Here is a 15069-nt window from a genome sequence, read left to right on the forward strand (position 1 = left end):
CACGTTTTTAAAATCTTTATTTTTCTAATAACAAAACCCTTCAAGTGTAAACATCTCATATGCCAATTCATTTTATTAAAGAAAATGCAGGGTACGTGACAAAAAAAATGAAGACGTTCTGTAATTCTGTCCTGTAATTCACTCCCATGTACTTTGGCACCTCAAAGGTTAGCTGCTGTGTTGAAATATTCTCAGTCAGCTGGTTAATAACTCTGTCATTAACACTAAAGACATGGGCTCCTTGCTAACTGGAGGCAGTGTGTTCCTCAGAAGCAGTACCTGCTCCTCACAGCCTGGTGATCAGAGGCACTCCGTGAGAGGGGAGCTCCTGGTTCAGGTGGCGGAACTGCATGGCACACTCATTTCTCTCCGCAGTCCTTCCTAAGGAATTGTACAGCCTTGCTTGCAGGTAAAAGACATCACGCAGCCTCTCCTTGCAGTCCACTTTCACAAAATACGTCCGGGCTTCGTCCAGGCTCTGAATAGCCACCTCCAGAGCTGGAAACAGAGCATGACAGAGGTCAACACTGGGGGACAAGCGCTGCATGCTCCATCAGTGGCACAAACTGAGAAATTAACCTGGGTAACTCTTTACAGCTCAGCTAGGGAGCTGTGAACAAATGTTTGCCTACTCTTTGTGTGTGGCTTGTTAAAATGAAAACCACTTGGAACCTCCTGATGAGTGGTCTATAAATGATCCAGGATTCTCTTACTGTGGGGGGAAAAAATGAACTAAACTGAATCTTTTGATTTACCATCCAACGTTGCAACCCTCTAAGAACCTCACCATAACATTGCCACTATGTATGACTTCAAGAACAGGGTAGCATCCTTTTTGTTATACCCGTACATAACATTTAGAAATGCACCTTGGGATTTCTGTTTCACTGGCTCTGAAGCAGAAATGGCAATCTGGCATTTGGCTACCAGCAGCATGGCCCGGCCCTTGTCCATCACCGCTCCGTGGGCCAGGATGGGCTCTATGGCCATGTGCAGGATGTTCAAAGCTTGCTCTGGAATTCCAAGCATGAGCTACAGGAAAAGAAAAGGAAAAAAAAAATCCAACTACGGCCAACTATGGGACGTAACAGCAGTGGAGCTTTTCAGACTCCACTTCTATTAGATCCAGAGACACAGCTGCCATTTGAAACTGGGCTCTTCCAGTACGGTGTGGTTCAGGGAAATGACATTACAGCGTTACAGCATGTGATAATCAAGCTCAGAAGTGAGGACTGACTGAAGTACAGCTTATAAAAGACATACTGCAATACAGTATGTCACAAACAGGGTAGGGTTACACAGAAAACTGCGCCATGTGCTACTAGTTTTCCCAACATGATCTCTGTAAGGTGGGAAAAAAAAGAATATGCAAAATATTTTCAAATTAACCACTACCCCTACACTGTATTAACACTTTGGAAGTTTAACTACCCTTAAGTGATTGGCCATCACCCCTAAACCTAGACTGCAAGCTTCAGCTGCCAGCTCAGGAAAGCTAGGTAAATAAATGAGTCAGTTATGAGTAAAAAGGAAGACCTTTATCATTTCCATTTGACATGGAACCCAGTATCACAAGCTTGCTTTAAAAAGCACAGGGAGCTGTACAGTTTACATGTGGCCTCTCACACAAGGTACACCTGGCAGCTGTAACAGGGATCGGACCTGCGAGAAAGCCAGGTGGAGGATGGTCTCGGAGGCCAGGTACTGCAGGTTGTACTGCCGGGCCAGTGCCAGGGCCTGCAGGAGCAGAGGCAGGGCAGTGGCATAGCAGGAGGACTGCCAGTACAGCTTGGCAACCGACAGCATTACCCTGCAACGACAACACCGCACTGCTGGTAACCCACACACAAGGGCAAGCGTTCATCGTGGAATCGGCGATTTCACGAAACGGGCAAATGGAATCTCCAAAATGTTTTTGTTTGAATGATTTAAACATATAGTAAGTGCGCAAATACAAAACTGGAGAAATATCAGAAGATGTGGAGACGGAAACTTACCTAATGACCATTTCTGTGCACTTTGTCTTCTCACAGTAAAGCAGCAATCTCTGGAGAATTTTATAGGCCTCTGTGGTTTGGTTTTGAGCCTTCAACACAAGCGCTTTCCTACTCAAAAGAGAAAAACACCTGTTTATTCTCATTCTTCCAATGAGCACTGAAAGAGCCTCTGAAAAGTCAGCACCTCTGGTTGTTTTCATGGGTGGTCACTCAACAAACAAGACCAGGGCTGTGTTGGTTCCACTTGAAAGAGTTCATCTTAGGTTATAAAATTCCTAAGCAAGGGTAAATGCCTTAAATGTATTACTATTTCATTTTTTCTACACATTTTTTGAAACAGATGACAAGATGAAATACAGTATAAACCTATAATATTACACAGTAGATATTCTTTGGAGTGCAACAGATTCAAGTCCAGAACAGCATCAACGCACAAGCCAGCAGGTCTCTCACCTGTACAAACCCTCGGTCTCATTCAGGGCAGCTATTTCCATCACCAAGGAGTCTGCAAAGTGGTGCTTCCCATCATTCATGGCCCTCTCAAACTGAATCTTCAAGTCACACAGCATCCACAGCTGCAGAGAAGGGCAATGAAACTCACCGACGGAAATCCTTTACTCATTCCCAAAAGTTCCAGGTGCAAGAAGTTCCCCTTCCCAAAGACATTAAGTGAAGACTGGTGCTGAGTGGAGGCTCCTCAATTTCTATCTAAACAAATCTTAATAGGGCACCAATTAATTACCAATTAATTCCCCATCACTGGTGGGAATGATACGGGCACTAGCACAAACAACACTATTGATTCTGGATGGGTCTATCTGCTTCCAAACACAAATGGGTGCAGGGTTGATGCCCATCACAAACTGCTTTCAGAAAACAAGAGGTCTTGAAAAGCAAGTAGAGACCAATTAAAAGTGAAGTAATTAAAATCCCGGTTGGCATGAAAAGCAGAAAACAGGGATCTATGGGAGGATGAAGGTTGGGAACCACTGAGTTTATGAACGGCAACTGTCTTGTCTATTAAATTGAAGTGGCACAGTTTAACTTCCCTTACATGACGAAAACAGCTTGACCAAGCTAAGATAAGCTTTCGGCTTTAGGAAAATTAGCTTCCAAGTAGTGGAATGCTGTTGAGAATAAGCCTTCCTTACCTTGGCGTGCTGAGTGTGAGGAGGGAACCTTTCCTTCAAGTGCTCCAGGATTTCAGAAGCTGCGCCGAACAGACCCTGGAGATGGATGAAAATAAGAGCCCGGGCTTGGCGATGTTATGTTGGCACGTGCTTTTAGATCCTACAGGGATCAGGCGGGGCGGAGCAATGGCTCTGTAACGTGTGAGCATCTGCCCCTGTGACTGGAAGGTTGCCGGTTCAAATCCCACGGCCGCCAGAGGAATCCTACTCCGTTGGGCCCCCGAGCAAGGTAACGACTCAGGGGGAGGGGGACAAAAAGCACAGGTGAACGCCATTCCCCAGATCTGGATTTCAGGAAAGGGGCTCGTGGAAGAAGAGGCATCCAGAGCAAACACACGAGGCGACAAGTGAAGCCGAGGCCCGCGAGCTGCACTGGTCTCACCTGCTCGGCGTGCAGCTCCGCCAGGTGACACAGGGCCACGGCAAAGGCCTCCGTGTTGTTCTGCTGCACCCCAAAGTTCACCGGCTCCAGGCTGTTCATGTTCAGAAGCAGCTGCGCCTCTTGCAAAGCCATGGTGCTGGAAGACCACACAGAAACACAGAGGGCTCTGAACAACCCCTGGGCCCCCACATCTAGAAAACTGGGCTCCCCCCATGAAACACCACCGGTGGAGAGGGCCAAGCAGAGAACTTGAAGTAATCTTAAGGCTTCCATTAACCATCAGAATTATAAGTTACAATATCATTATAAACAACCACATCATCTAACAATAGAGATGGTATTTTTGTGAAACGCAAAAAATACCAACGCAATCAATTTTGCAGGCAAATGGCACAGAAAACTCAATTTCACTTTCACATGTGCCATCCCTGTCACAGACAACCATGAATACATTACAATGAAGCTCCAGATCATTTCTTGATATATTACCCACCTTTTTCCATACAGTCTCCAGATGGCTGTCTTCTGAGCTAAGCTGATGTCGATCAGCTCTGAAAGGCTGTGTTTCCAGTGCAGTACGTCAGTGTCCTTCAAAGCCTCCATCAGCTTATTGGCAGGTTTACCCCTGATCGCCCCCTGCTGTACTAAAGACTGAATTCCAAGTGAAGCCAAATACTAAAAGAGGAAAAGAAAATATAATTAGAATCCTTCTGTGAGGAAGCAAAGAAGGTAAAAGAAGAATATGTACCACAGTTTAAAAAGGGTTTCCATGATGCTAGACGGGCAGAAGTGCCTACATTTATATTATTTTTCTATTATATCACAGTAAATGCACGTTTAAAATTTTATCGCCGACCAAAATAAAACATACGTCAAGCCTGTTTCGTACAATCCTGCAGTCACACAGAACGTTTGATGTAAGCACAGCAAACGCAACTGGACCTCAAAATAGAGGAACACGAATGACACTATCTGCGCTAGGAGGATATTAAGATATGAGGGCACAGTCATTCACAAGAGCATTTTTACCCATTTACTTTATGTTCCATCCCTACTTGGACTGTACAGAATCGGACAGGAAGTCAGATTACAAGTGAAATAAAAGCGTGAGATTCTATTGGACGCTGGAGCAAGGACCCCAGGGTTCACTTGTTTTTTTGTCCCAGCAGGGGGTATTCGCCCATTTATCGCCATCTGATCAGCCCTACCGGTAAGCAGAAGTGCACTGCCATTTTCACGGAGTCCTCTGTTAGGGCAGTGCTGTCAGACCCTTTCATCTGCTCCAGCAGGTACAGCCAGCTCTGACACACACAGCAAACACAGGTATACCCTTTAGCTGAAGATCATGTTACGGAAGAGGCAAACAGTTGAATATACTGAACATATAGGGATGAATATGAAACCAAGATCAAAATCATAGTATAAAACATCTTTACATTTCCGCATCTCAAAATTCTAATCTTTGCCCGTAACAAACACAATCCTAATTACTACTTGCTGACCATTGTTGAGTGACTGATCAATTCTCCTCTGAACCTTCCCCCTCCCCTCCACAAGAGAGTCTGTGCAGGTCATACCAGACAGTGCTGCAAGCAGATGTGATCATTCGACTCCTGGGCAATACGGATGGCCTCCTGCAGAGCCAGTTCTGCCTGTTGACTGACATTAAACAACAGTGAGAATGTTGTTGTTTTTACATAGCGTTTATAGGCAAATAACAGGCGGTGTATAATCTGTAACACGTGAGCTAAGGAAACATTATGATGGCAGAAAATCTCCCCCTCAACATCTATACATCTTTTCTGTGCTCAGAAGACCACCGGTGCACATCTGGAAAAACAGATCTGAAATGAAACCTTAAATAAAAAAAAAAACACAAATGAAAAAACAAACCTCCGTTAAAAATGAACAATAATTCATTTTTAAATTAATAAATAAAAAGAATGCGATTCTAATATCCAGAAATATCTGGAGATCAACCAAAAATAAACTCTGGAAGGCCAAGACTGCGCTTAGTCAACATCTGCGGCAAATAATTTGCACCGATTCCAGGATAATCCGACCGTCGATTTCCCCAGGCATTAAGCATCTACACACGAGTTCCTCCCATTCTCAATCGGGCTCCAGCGAGAGCAGCGCCGTCTGGAGGAACAGCTGGTCCCGTGCAGCGGACCCGGGTTCGGAGAGGGGCTTACTAATGGCCGAAGCGGCAGTGCAAGGCCGCGAGGTTCAGGGCGGCGTAGCGCAGGCTGCGGCCACAGCCCTCGTCCCCACTGCTCTTGCCATCTCCCCCCGCGAGGATGAGCCGGTCGAAGTAATGCAGGAGGCTGAGCGTGGAGATGTACACATCCTGGACACGCATGCTGTTCAGGTAGCTCAGATAGTGCTTTACGGGAGGGGAAGAAAGCAGGAATTCAGAAACATCAGTGTCATCCCGACTGCTTTCGCCCTTTACATCGTTCTTATAGTGCGGTCTCGGAAAAACAAAACGGCATTTAAAGATGGCATTAAAAAAAATAGCAGGGCGCCCGCATACGTAGATTTGCTGTATTTCATTAAGATGATCCCAGACCGCTGAGGGGCATCGGAAATAACGACTACTGAAGGATAAGACTGAGCTGCAGTCTAAGAAGACCACCCACCCCTTGTTAGGAGAAGGGTTAAACCGGTTTGATTGTTAAGTTTGTTTCCGTTTCACCCCTTTAACAAGTTTGCCCTCTGTCAAGGAGGAGAATGAGAGACTGGGAAGACACGAAGAAAAGACACCGGAGATCCCATGTGTCACAGGTTGTGATTTAACAGCTCTGACAGGCTGCTGTTATTATTAGAATTCCAACTCTGTAGAATGTTCTATCCCACAACTTGCCTCAACTCATTACACACGCTGCACATTGTCTGACGGATCTAATGCAGAGAAAAAGTGTTACTCTGCTCTTCCTACAGCCTGTTCTTCCCCACGGCTCTGTCTGCACATTAGCAACGGCCTAAAAAACTACCAGCACCATCAAAACAGAAGTCACTATGGGGAATGTGTTTTACACATAAATGTTGCGATAAGAAAATGGAACCCAAAACAGTTTTAAGAACAGAGCTGAGCCTCACCGCTTCGGCAAAATCAGGATTGAACTTCAGCATGTTGTTAAGCTCTTCCTGCAGAGCTGCTGGTGCCAGAGCTTTGTTTTCGTCGTTTTTCAACAAATATGCCTGGAAGAGGAGACAGCTTTTTTCAGAAATGAAAAAAATGCACGGGGCTCTTTCGTAAGGCACATATAGATTGCTTTCACAAAAAATGAGTCGGAATTCATGGGTCAGTCTGGGTCCGCGCTGCTTAATTTAGTTACACATTAGTTTTGTGCCACTTGTATAGTACCATGTCTTTGTATTAAAGAGTCTGTGATTTTATTTTATTTTTTTTTACCATCCGAGTCTGGGAGAGAGGATATTATGACCCGGCTAGCAGTTGACTTTGTGGGTTGGTTATAAATATACGTTCTGTCCTGCTCTTGACATAATAAAATCTCCTTCACCGTGACACGTGGATCATATCCGATGGTTGTCCGTAGTGTCCGACGATGAAGGTTGTACTTTGTGCTGCTCATCTGTCTGAAGGATGAGCTGCATGAAGAAACCAGTGCAGGAGAGCTTTTTGAAGTTGGAAAGCTGTGGCACTGGGGCTGTCCCACTCTCTCGACCTCAGAAGCCTGGGTCCAGCGGTACGAGCCGTCGTCACGACTGGAGACTTCCTTGGTTGCAGTGGATGGCCATGACACCTTTCTGTGCCTTGTCATGCCCTTCACTATCCATGGAGTGTTGCAACAGTATAGTGTCCCCTCACTATACTGGGGCATTAAGACCCACGAAGACACAGATGGTTCTGGCTGTGCTATTGTACTACTGACCTTGTAATACCAGCAGCGGGAATACTAACCTGTCTGGCAAGGAAGTACTCTGCCTGCTTCTGAGAAAGTGGGCCTCTGCTGGGGATATTCTCATCTCTACCAAAAACAAAATAAAAAAAACAGGTCAGAGATTCAAGAGCAATAAAACGTGTAGGGCTGGCCACCAGCTAAGTGTTATAGTAAGACCATGCATAACACACAGACTTCAGAACTTGCAGATTTGTATTAAATTTCTGGCACCACAAAACAGCGTACACAAAGATAAACACTTTTGCTGGTTATAAACGTTTGTTTAAATTAAAAATTAAAAAGTATATATCAAACTCCTTTCCAAATAAAATTTTAAAACAAATTTCGCAACAGAGTAGATATAATACTAGTATTCTAGATATCCCTTCACTATGTTAAATAATTCGTAAACAGTGCAATGCATGTTATTATGATGCAATAATAATATATTGTAATTTCCATAGAGATTTAAACATGGAAATGCATTTCATATATAGTAATAAGCTTTCATCACTGTTTACTAATATTTATAATCACACTTCAAATTTAACGCTCTTGGGTTTGAATTACAATCACGATAGGTCTTTCATTTCTTTAGCGGCTTGGAATAGATGACACTTCACTCTCACGCAATGGTACATTGAATTAAACATTGAAATCTGATTTGCAGGTGTGATTTGACTGCACTTGCCCAGGTGAAGAGTCCAGCTCCTCCTTCTCCATCTTCCCCCCTGTGTCCTCGGGGTTGGTCAGGTCCATGTCGGTGTCATCAGCCGTTTGAAAGGCAGGACCCGACTTCTCCTCCCCGCCCTGGTAGTAGTGACTGTAGTACTGCTGCAGAGCGGTGTACAGCTTGTACACCTGGCTGAAAGACAGCTTGTTGTAGGCCAACAGCATGTGCCTCACAAACAGCCCTAGAAAGGCAACACACGGCCGTCATCCATGAGAAACTGGAGACAAGAGCTCACCGGGCCTGGGTGAGCAAACCTTGCTCTACCAGGTCATTCAAGTTTGATGCATACTGTACTTCACTGAGCCTGCTACTGAAGATCCATTATTTAAGGCTCAGCTAGCTGGAGCAAAGGGTTGCCATGTAGTGGAATAAACAGGGGAAATATGTCCTGTGATGGGCTATCACTGGGCTTGACATCTCCTAATCTGTTAATTTTAAAGACAGCTCATCCCTCTCCTGCATCAAATGAGTCTGAACTGCTTTTCATGAACAGTATGCCTTATTTATACTATGGTGTCTCCTAGATGAAACGACTATTCTAACAAGTAACATTTGTATTTCATTCTAGAGAACTGAAATTCTCAGAGCATGACGTTTGCTGGGAAGCTTGACAGTTGTCCAGATAATTAATAAAATTGAAATAGGCAACCAAAGCCCACAAAATCAAAGTATAAAAATGACCAAACTCCTCTGTGATCATTAACACATACAAGGTAAATTGAGATCAAATTGAGATATGTTTGAACAATAATTCTCTGGGTCACAAGTATTGTATTACTTACCAACAACACTGGTTTTGTAGGCTTCTGAATCCCTCTCATTAAAAGGATTAGGAAGTGTATCAAAAAAAGACTCCATATCCTTCAATTCCCCTTCTGCCATCACATGCAGCCTTCAAGGAATTGCACATGAAAAAAAATAATTTTACTCAAAGAAATCCCACCACAGACAGTGTATGTACAGTAATCCTACAGTATTTTGTGAAAAGGCATAAAGAAGACAAGATGGAACATTCAAGAAAATGAACTGGTATCAAACATTTTCTGTATCAAATGTCTCATGAATGACATGTCTCATTTTTGTAATATAAAACAAAAGCTTTTTATCTTAAAACACCTCACCTTAACTTCACAGCATATGCCAGCTGAGAACAGCACTCCTCCACAGTTTTCAAGAGCTGAGCAAGAGTCATGTCTGGGCCCTGAAAACAAGATTTCCTTGTCGGAATAAGACTCCAATTTAACATAATGATTGGGTTCAAGGGATTCAGCGTGGTTTAAAAGTGCAAAATCACAACTTAAACATGCATTCACTCCTCAACATGTCAGTGTCATAACAAAATCGCAAATCGCTTTTATGGCACTTATACTTAAGTGTTATTTTCTGTCCAGGTTTATTATTTTTTATAAAATAGTCATTTTAAAGCATTCCAAGCTCCTATATTTTGCACCTCAGCGTTACATAATTGTGAGACTATCTGCCTACAGTAAGTGGACATTTTGCGACACTGTGCGACACAAAGCAAAACTACCAATCTAACTCGTTAAAACGAATTTCCCGAAACGGTAACGTTGTAATTGTGAGGAATAGATCCCTTAAGATGGTGGGTACGATTCACAACTTTTATTTTCTCTCTGATGGGCAAAGGCAGTTGATGTAAAAAAAATACAAAAAGGAGTTTATGATCCAGATCTCCTTTCATTATCTCTCCAGCTTGTCACTTGCACACGAGTTCTTATCTTTTATTCTTGACATCTACAGAGCCCCATTCTTCAAAAACAAATGAACGCCCCCCCACACCAATCCCCAATCCCCAATCCCAGTCCTACATTATTTTACCTGCTGGAGAGGCAAGATGAGTTTGTTCAAACGTCTGCGCTCCAGGAGGCTAATGCACTTGGAGGAGTTCATTTCGTCCAGGAGCACCAGCACGGCGATTTTATAGGGGGTCACCCAGTCTTTTATCCCAAACACGTTAGCGTGGACGACCCCGTTTGTCATCATGGGGTTGAAATACAAACTCTCGTGAACACTCGCCATGGCAAGAAAGCACCCAGCAGCTAAAAACGAATGACGATTATGATCGCTTGCGAAAACGTTTCAGCAATTCACTGTTGAATGCATGCTGCTTCCCTGTCAGAATAAACACGGCGTTAGCAGCAAATATTCTCCCAGAACTTACATATCCGCAGCAAAGACGCTACGTATCACAGACTACATCAGACTGAACTTGATTTTTTTATACGTACAGATGTTTGTAATTGCCAAGACGAAACCGCCACTGCACATGAACCAACATAACCACGCCTTCAGCCGCGCTTCCCACAATCCTTCGCCGGGGAGTCAACAGTGAGGAAGAGAAATCGATGTGTTTGCGGCGGCCGCTTTATATCGATTACTCTGCGATTGATTAACCGCTGTAAGTTAACGACAAATTTTCTCTTAAACGTTTCGACAGAGGGGCGTTGACATTGTCACGGTTGTTGCAGTGCAATTGTTTTAAACACTGGATAATGTATTTTTAAGATAAACTACGTACGATAGGCAAAATGCGCAAGCTAAATCTAAATCGTCGTTAACACAATTTCCCCATTTTAAAATGATTCCAGCTTTTAAGCCCTCGTCGTCTTTCTACTCTGAAGCTTTTGATAAAAATGGCTTTAGCTGATATCGCCGCCAGTTCGTAGAGCTGGAGGCCGGGGTTCAATACTGGGTCTGGGTTTCTGTCTGCATGGAGTTTGTATGCTCCCCCGTGGCGGGCGTTTCGAGCCACAGTCCAAAAACATACTGGTGGGTTAACTGGTTTCTGGGAAAGCTGGCCCTGCGCTGGACGGGCGTCCTGTCCAGGGTGTACCCCGCCTTGTGTCTGTTGTTTGCCGGGATAGACTCCGGCTCCCCCGTGACCCTGGATTGCAAGAATGGGCTGGGAAAAGGCTGGATAAGCTCTCGATGGAAAAGACACTTATTTCAGCTTCTTAGATTCCATGCCGTTATTTTTTTTCTACTGTTATCTACAAATTTGCAAACCTATCAAAGCTTACATTTCAAATACTATTCCAACCAACATAACGTTTCAATGCAGGCGTTACATCAAATTACTTTATTTGTTTTAGGTCTTTGAAGGGAAATTAAGTTTTTTTTTTCTGCAAAGCAAAGCAAGAAGTGAATCGTCTATCAGGTAACTATAGAAAATCATTTTCATGGGGGTAGTATAGACATTACAAAATCAATCTGCTGGGAGACGAGGAGCATAACTGAGTAGTGTTCGGCTACTTCTAAATAAAATCTGTTTAAAATCTAATCTTCTGGCTCCTGAGACATTGTACGTTACCAAACACGTTTTGTTTAGCTAATGACGATTATTAAACTTTACTAAAGTAAGTTATATTAAAATGGCTTTTAATATTTTACTGCGGTATAATTTTACAAAGGCAATGCATTAACCACCTTGTTTGAAACGGTAAGCTGAGCTATTTTTCAACATAATCTAACTATATACTTAATATACTATGTAGTTAATTAAATGTTACTTCTAATGAACCAATAACGTAAACCCAGAGAAGGCTCGCTGTTTAAAAAATTATCGTTTGCTAATTATGATTTATCATGTTTATAGGAATGCAAGAAACCTCTTAGTGGACAAAATGCTTTGCACTGAGTAACTTGTAAGCCTCAATTTCCATAATTGAGCAGGACGTCTCGAGAACCTTTGAAAGGCCACTTCAGTTCTAAGATATTCATTAATTTGAGCAGGAGGCGGAAGGACTAAGATTTGTTCCGTCAAGACAACAGCACGAAATCGCCTCTTTAAAGTTTTTTTTTTTAATAGGATCTGCGAATAAGCTACTGCTTACTAAAAAAAAACATCTAAAATTAAGACGGTCAACTTGCTTTGCTGCCTGTAGGAAACAGATTTTTTTTTCATCATCTTTTTAACCCTTCGACTTCGCGTTCGCTTCCAATGACGTCATGGTGTGGGAAAGCGTGCATCTTCTGCAACTCGGACATTTTAACTGCAGTGCGAACGTCGCGTTTTGTGCCGTCTTTCACAAACACAGAGTCATTGTCACAGACACGTCGCATATATTCACGGGGCATGTTATCCGGTGACCTCAATAAAAAAAAGAGAGAAATGACGTTTTAATTCCCTCCCGACCACGGTGTTCTAATTATAGGACCCTCGAGCCGCCGACAAGTGTTATATAAGGGTGCGATAAACTTCTTCAAAATGTCTGCGGCTGAGACACAGTGCATGCCTCGTCGCGGTTGTATTGACAAATGCGTTCCTGGCGCACCCGCCGCGCGGTGCCCGTGCAGCCGGAGCCGGGGCCGGTGTCGCCTGCCCGGGCTGCCCGTGCCCACCCGACACCCGGAGCGCCGCCGCCGAGCGCGCGGCGCATTGGCCGGTGCGGATCAGGGGCGCGCGGCGGCTGCTGGGATTGGCGGAACGCCCGTCCTTTATCCGCGCGGCTCTGCAGAAGTCCCTGGCAGTGACGGGGGACGCCGACGTAGAGAAGAGATTCCTGCCGTTCTTTGCCATGGTCAGCCTATTAGTGTTAGTGGAGAAAATTCACCAGCGAGCGTTGTCATGAAGGTAGAGTAATTCTGGCGGTTTACTGTCATTGCTACGTGTGTTATTATTTTTTTAAATCATTTGGTAACCTTGAAGTCTCCCGAAATGAAGAAAAAACCCTTTTGACTTGTATCTTGCTTCTTACTTGTGTGTGACGGATCTGGTCTTAAGTAAGGGTAGAATCCGTTCTGCAAAAAGGGATGATTGTACAAAATCCAGCATAATGCCTTTTTTTATTTGGGGGCACATTGTAGTAAAATAGTCGTCATAATGCATTTTCATTTACGTTTTCGACATCTTATAGTCCAATGGCATATTTTGGTTTGTGGGGACCAGAACGATATCAGATTTCCACTGCAAAGGTTTTGTATTATGTTGTGTGTGTATTTAAGAGAGGACCGGCTACATTTTATTTACAGGGAAACCGTGTGCTTGTATGGACTGATGTAATGACAATGTCCTGGCTTCCGTTTTATTAATGGAATAACTTGCTTGGCTCGAGTACTCGTCATTTTTAGCATAGCGCAAATCCTTTACTGTGCGATTAAAGCTTTCACGCTGCAGTCAGTGATGTCTGACACGTTATTTGTGGACTAAGAACCTTTTTCTTTGTATGGGAAGTTCTCTTGACCTATTTGCATGCGTGCATTTTTTTCCTTTCAGAATTACAACAACATGAAAAACTGGAGAATGAGACTGTTTAAGACTGCTCTTTAACAGCTCCTGAAGGGCTCAGTGTCTACTGGTTTTTGTTCCACCTGAACAGTCAGTTACATAATAGGACTAATTGGAATATTTCTATCAGGATTGTGAGGCGTTGTGTAGGCAACTGTACATTGAAGTGAATAGTTTTGAGAATTCACATTCTCACCTTGAAGTGAACGTTTGGAGTAAATCGCCTGATATAAGAAACATCCTATGGATGGCTCCCCGAGTAAATGATGTGATTAGGTCTTTAATTGATTACACATTGTGGAACAAAAAACAAACTCGGACATCGGACCAGGAGTGGGTAGCTTAGGTACTAGAGGTATATCTGACTCTGTGTCTGCGGTCTGCAGGTTTTCTAAGTCTCTTAGAAGCACAGCAGCACATGGAGAGCTGGGAGATGTTAAATTAGTCCGATCAAGGCCAAAACAACTGATGGAGGTTAAAAATGAGACAGAACGAAACCCTGCAGACCCCCCCCAAAGGACCAGGACTGCTCAGTCCTGCACCAAGCCCCTCCAGGAGCCACCTCTTAGACCCCCAGTTTCATTTTGACAAGTGTCTTCTCTTACAATCATCTCTGCAGTTGCATTGAGCACTCAAGCGCATTGTACTCACGGCAGGGTTGTCAGTGTGGTAAAATGCTTTCAACAGCTGAGTGATTGTAAGAAAAAATGTGAATAGGGAAACAGATCTTGGAACTTTTAAACGGCATCTCACGTTGATTGTACAACAGGGCCCTGAGAATACGATGCAAACATAACAGCGCACTGGAACGTTTACGGATTTTAGCTTGGTCCCAGATTGCTTCCATCAATCTTTGCCCCTGCAGTTCATACAGTGAAAATCTGCTGCTTTAAAATAAAATAGTGTATTATTTTTTGGGGTTTATGACAGTCAACATCTCTTTTCACAGAAAGCAAGGGGAAAAATCTTTGTTGTTTTAGAAGATATTCAATGCATAGGTGCTGATGTTTGGAGAATTTCCACCATACATTTGTAAATGGTAGAAATTTTAGCGTTTTAAGGATGTTTGACAAGCTATGAAGTTTTTAAATCGAGCAAAAATGTACAGTATGTTTGAAATGCAACACTAGTTGAATCTTGTGAAAACCCACGTTAAGCAGGAGAAATATTGGTTTGGTGGGGATCAGACATGCAGGAAGGAAAAGATCTAGCCTATTAAACAACGTTATTAAAAGTGCCAGTCAGATTTTAATATCCCAGCCTGGATAAAAGCTAAAATATAGAAATGACTGAAATGTACCCCCTTAAAAGTAATTCACAAAAGAAAGATAATCTTTCATTTTTTTGTGATCTATTTCGCTCATCACTTTTTATTAGAATTTGCATTCTGCTGCAAATCTGCACAGATAAACAGATGTATTGGAACAGCAGGAGCCTGAAAATGAGTGTTTTCATGCAATTTAATTATGTTTATTTTCTCACTGCATTAAACAACAAAACGACGACTAACATACACAATTTCATACTCATATGTGCTCCTCACAGCTTACATGGTTAACAGTTCTGCTGAGTTTTCTCCATTGTCATCTGCAAGTCATCTTGAATTACTTT

General features: G+C 43.2%; 2 protein-coding genes across 6 annotated transcripts in view; one reads left to right on the top strand and one right to left on the bottom strand.

Annotated features, from left to right (window-relative positions):
- On the bottom strand, positions 1-10561 carry anapc5 (anaphase promoting complex subunit 5). Of its 2 annotated transcripts, XM_069182309.1 has the most exons (18): positions 10460-10561; positions 10050-10343; positions 9332-9411; positions 8993-9102; positions 8169-8391; positions 7498-7564; positions 6672-6773; positions 5765-5955; positions 5147-5228; positions 4778-4870; positions 4063-4244; positions 3570-3705; positions 3149-3223; positions 2451-2572; positions 1998-2105; positions 1663-1810; positions 870-1032; positions 1-498 (listed from the first exon to the last, which is right to left on the bottom strand). In XM_069182309.1, exons 2-18 carry the CDS (start codon positions 10248-10250, stop codon positions 287-289), a joined length of 2295 nt encoding a protein of 764 aa, XP_069038410.1. In that variant the 5' UTR covers positions 10251-10343; positions 10460-10561; the 3' UTR covers positions 1-286. The 2 variants fall into 2 exon arrangements, with proteins under 2 accessions (XP_069038410.1, XP_015221618.2); XM_015366132.2 differs by lacking the exon at positions 10050-10343.
- The window catches only part of LOC102690561 (E3 ubiquitin-protein ligase RNF34), an 18867-nt gene continuing 14337 nt past the window's right edge, over positions 10540-15069 (top strand). The window contains exon 1 of one of the 4 annotated variants that reach the window (XM_069182310.1): positions 10540-10629. Coding sequence is in view for 2 of the 4 variants with exons in the window: in XM_015366133.2 (XP_015221619.2) it covers positions 12439-12804 (366 nt within the window). In the remaining 2 variants the exon portion in view is untranslated. Of the gene's footprint in view, positions 10630-10686; positions 11389-11446; positions 12805-15069 lie in introns of those variants that run through there. The other 3 variants (XM_069182311.1, XM_015366133.2, XM_006640226.3) reach the window with 3 other exon arrangements.

This window comes from Lepisosteus oculatus, chromosome 22 (genome assembly GCF_040954835.1).
Source record: "Lepisosteus oculatus isolate fLepOcu1 chromosome 22, fLepOcu1.hap2, whole genome shotgun sequence".
In the NCBI taxonomy this organism is placed as follows: Eukaryota; Metazoa; Chordata; class Actinopteri; order Semionotiformes; family Lepisosteidae; genus Lepisosteus; species Lepisosteus oculatus.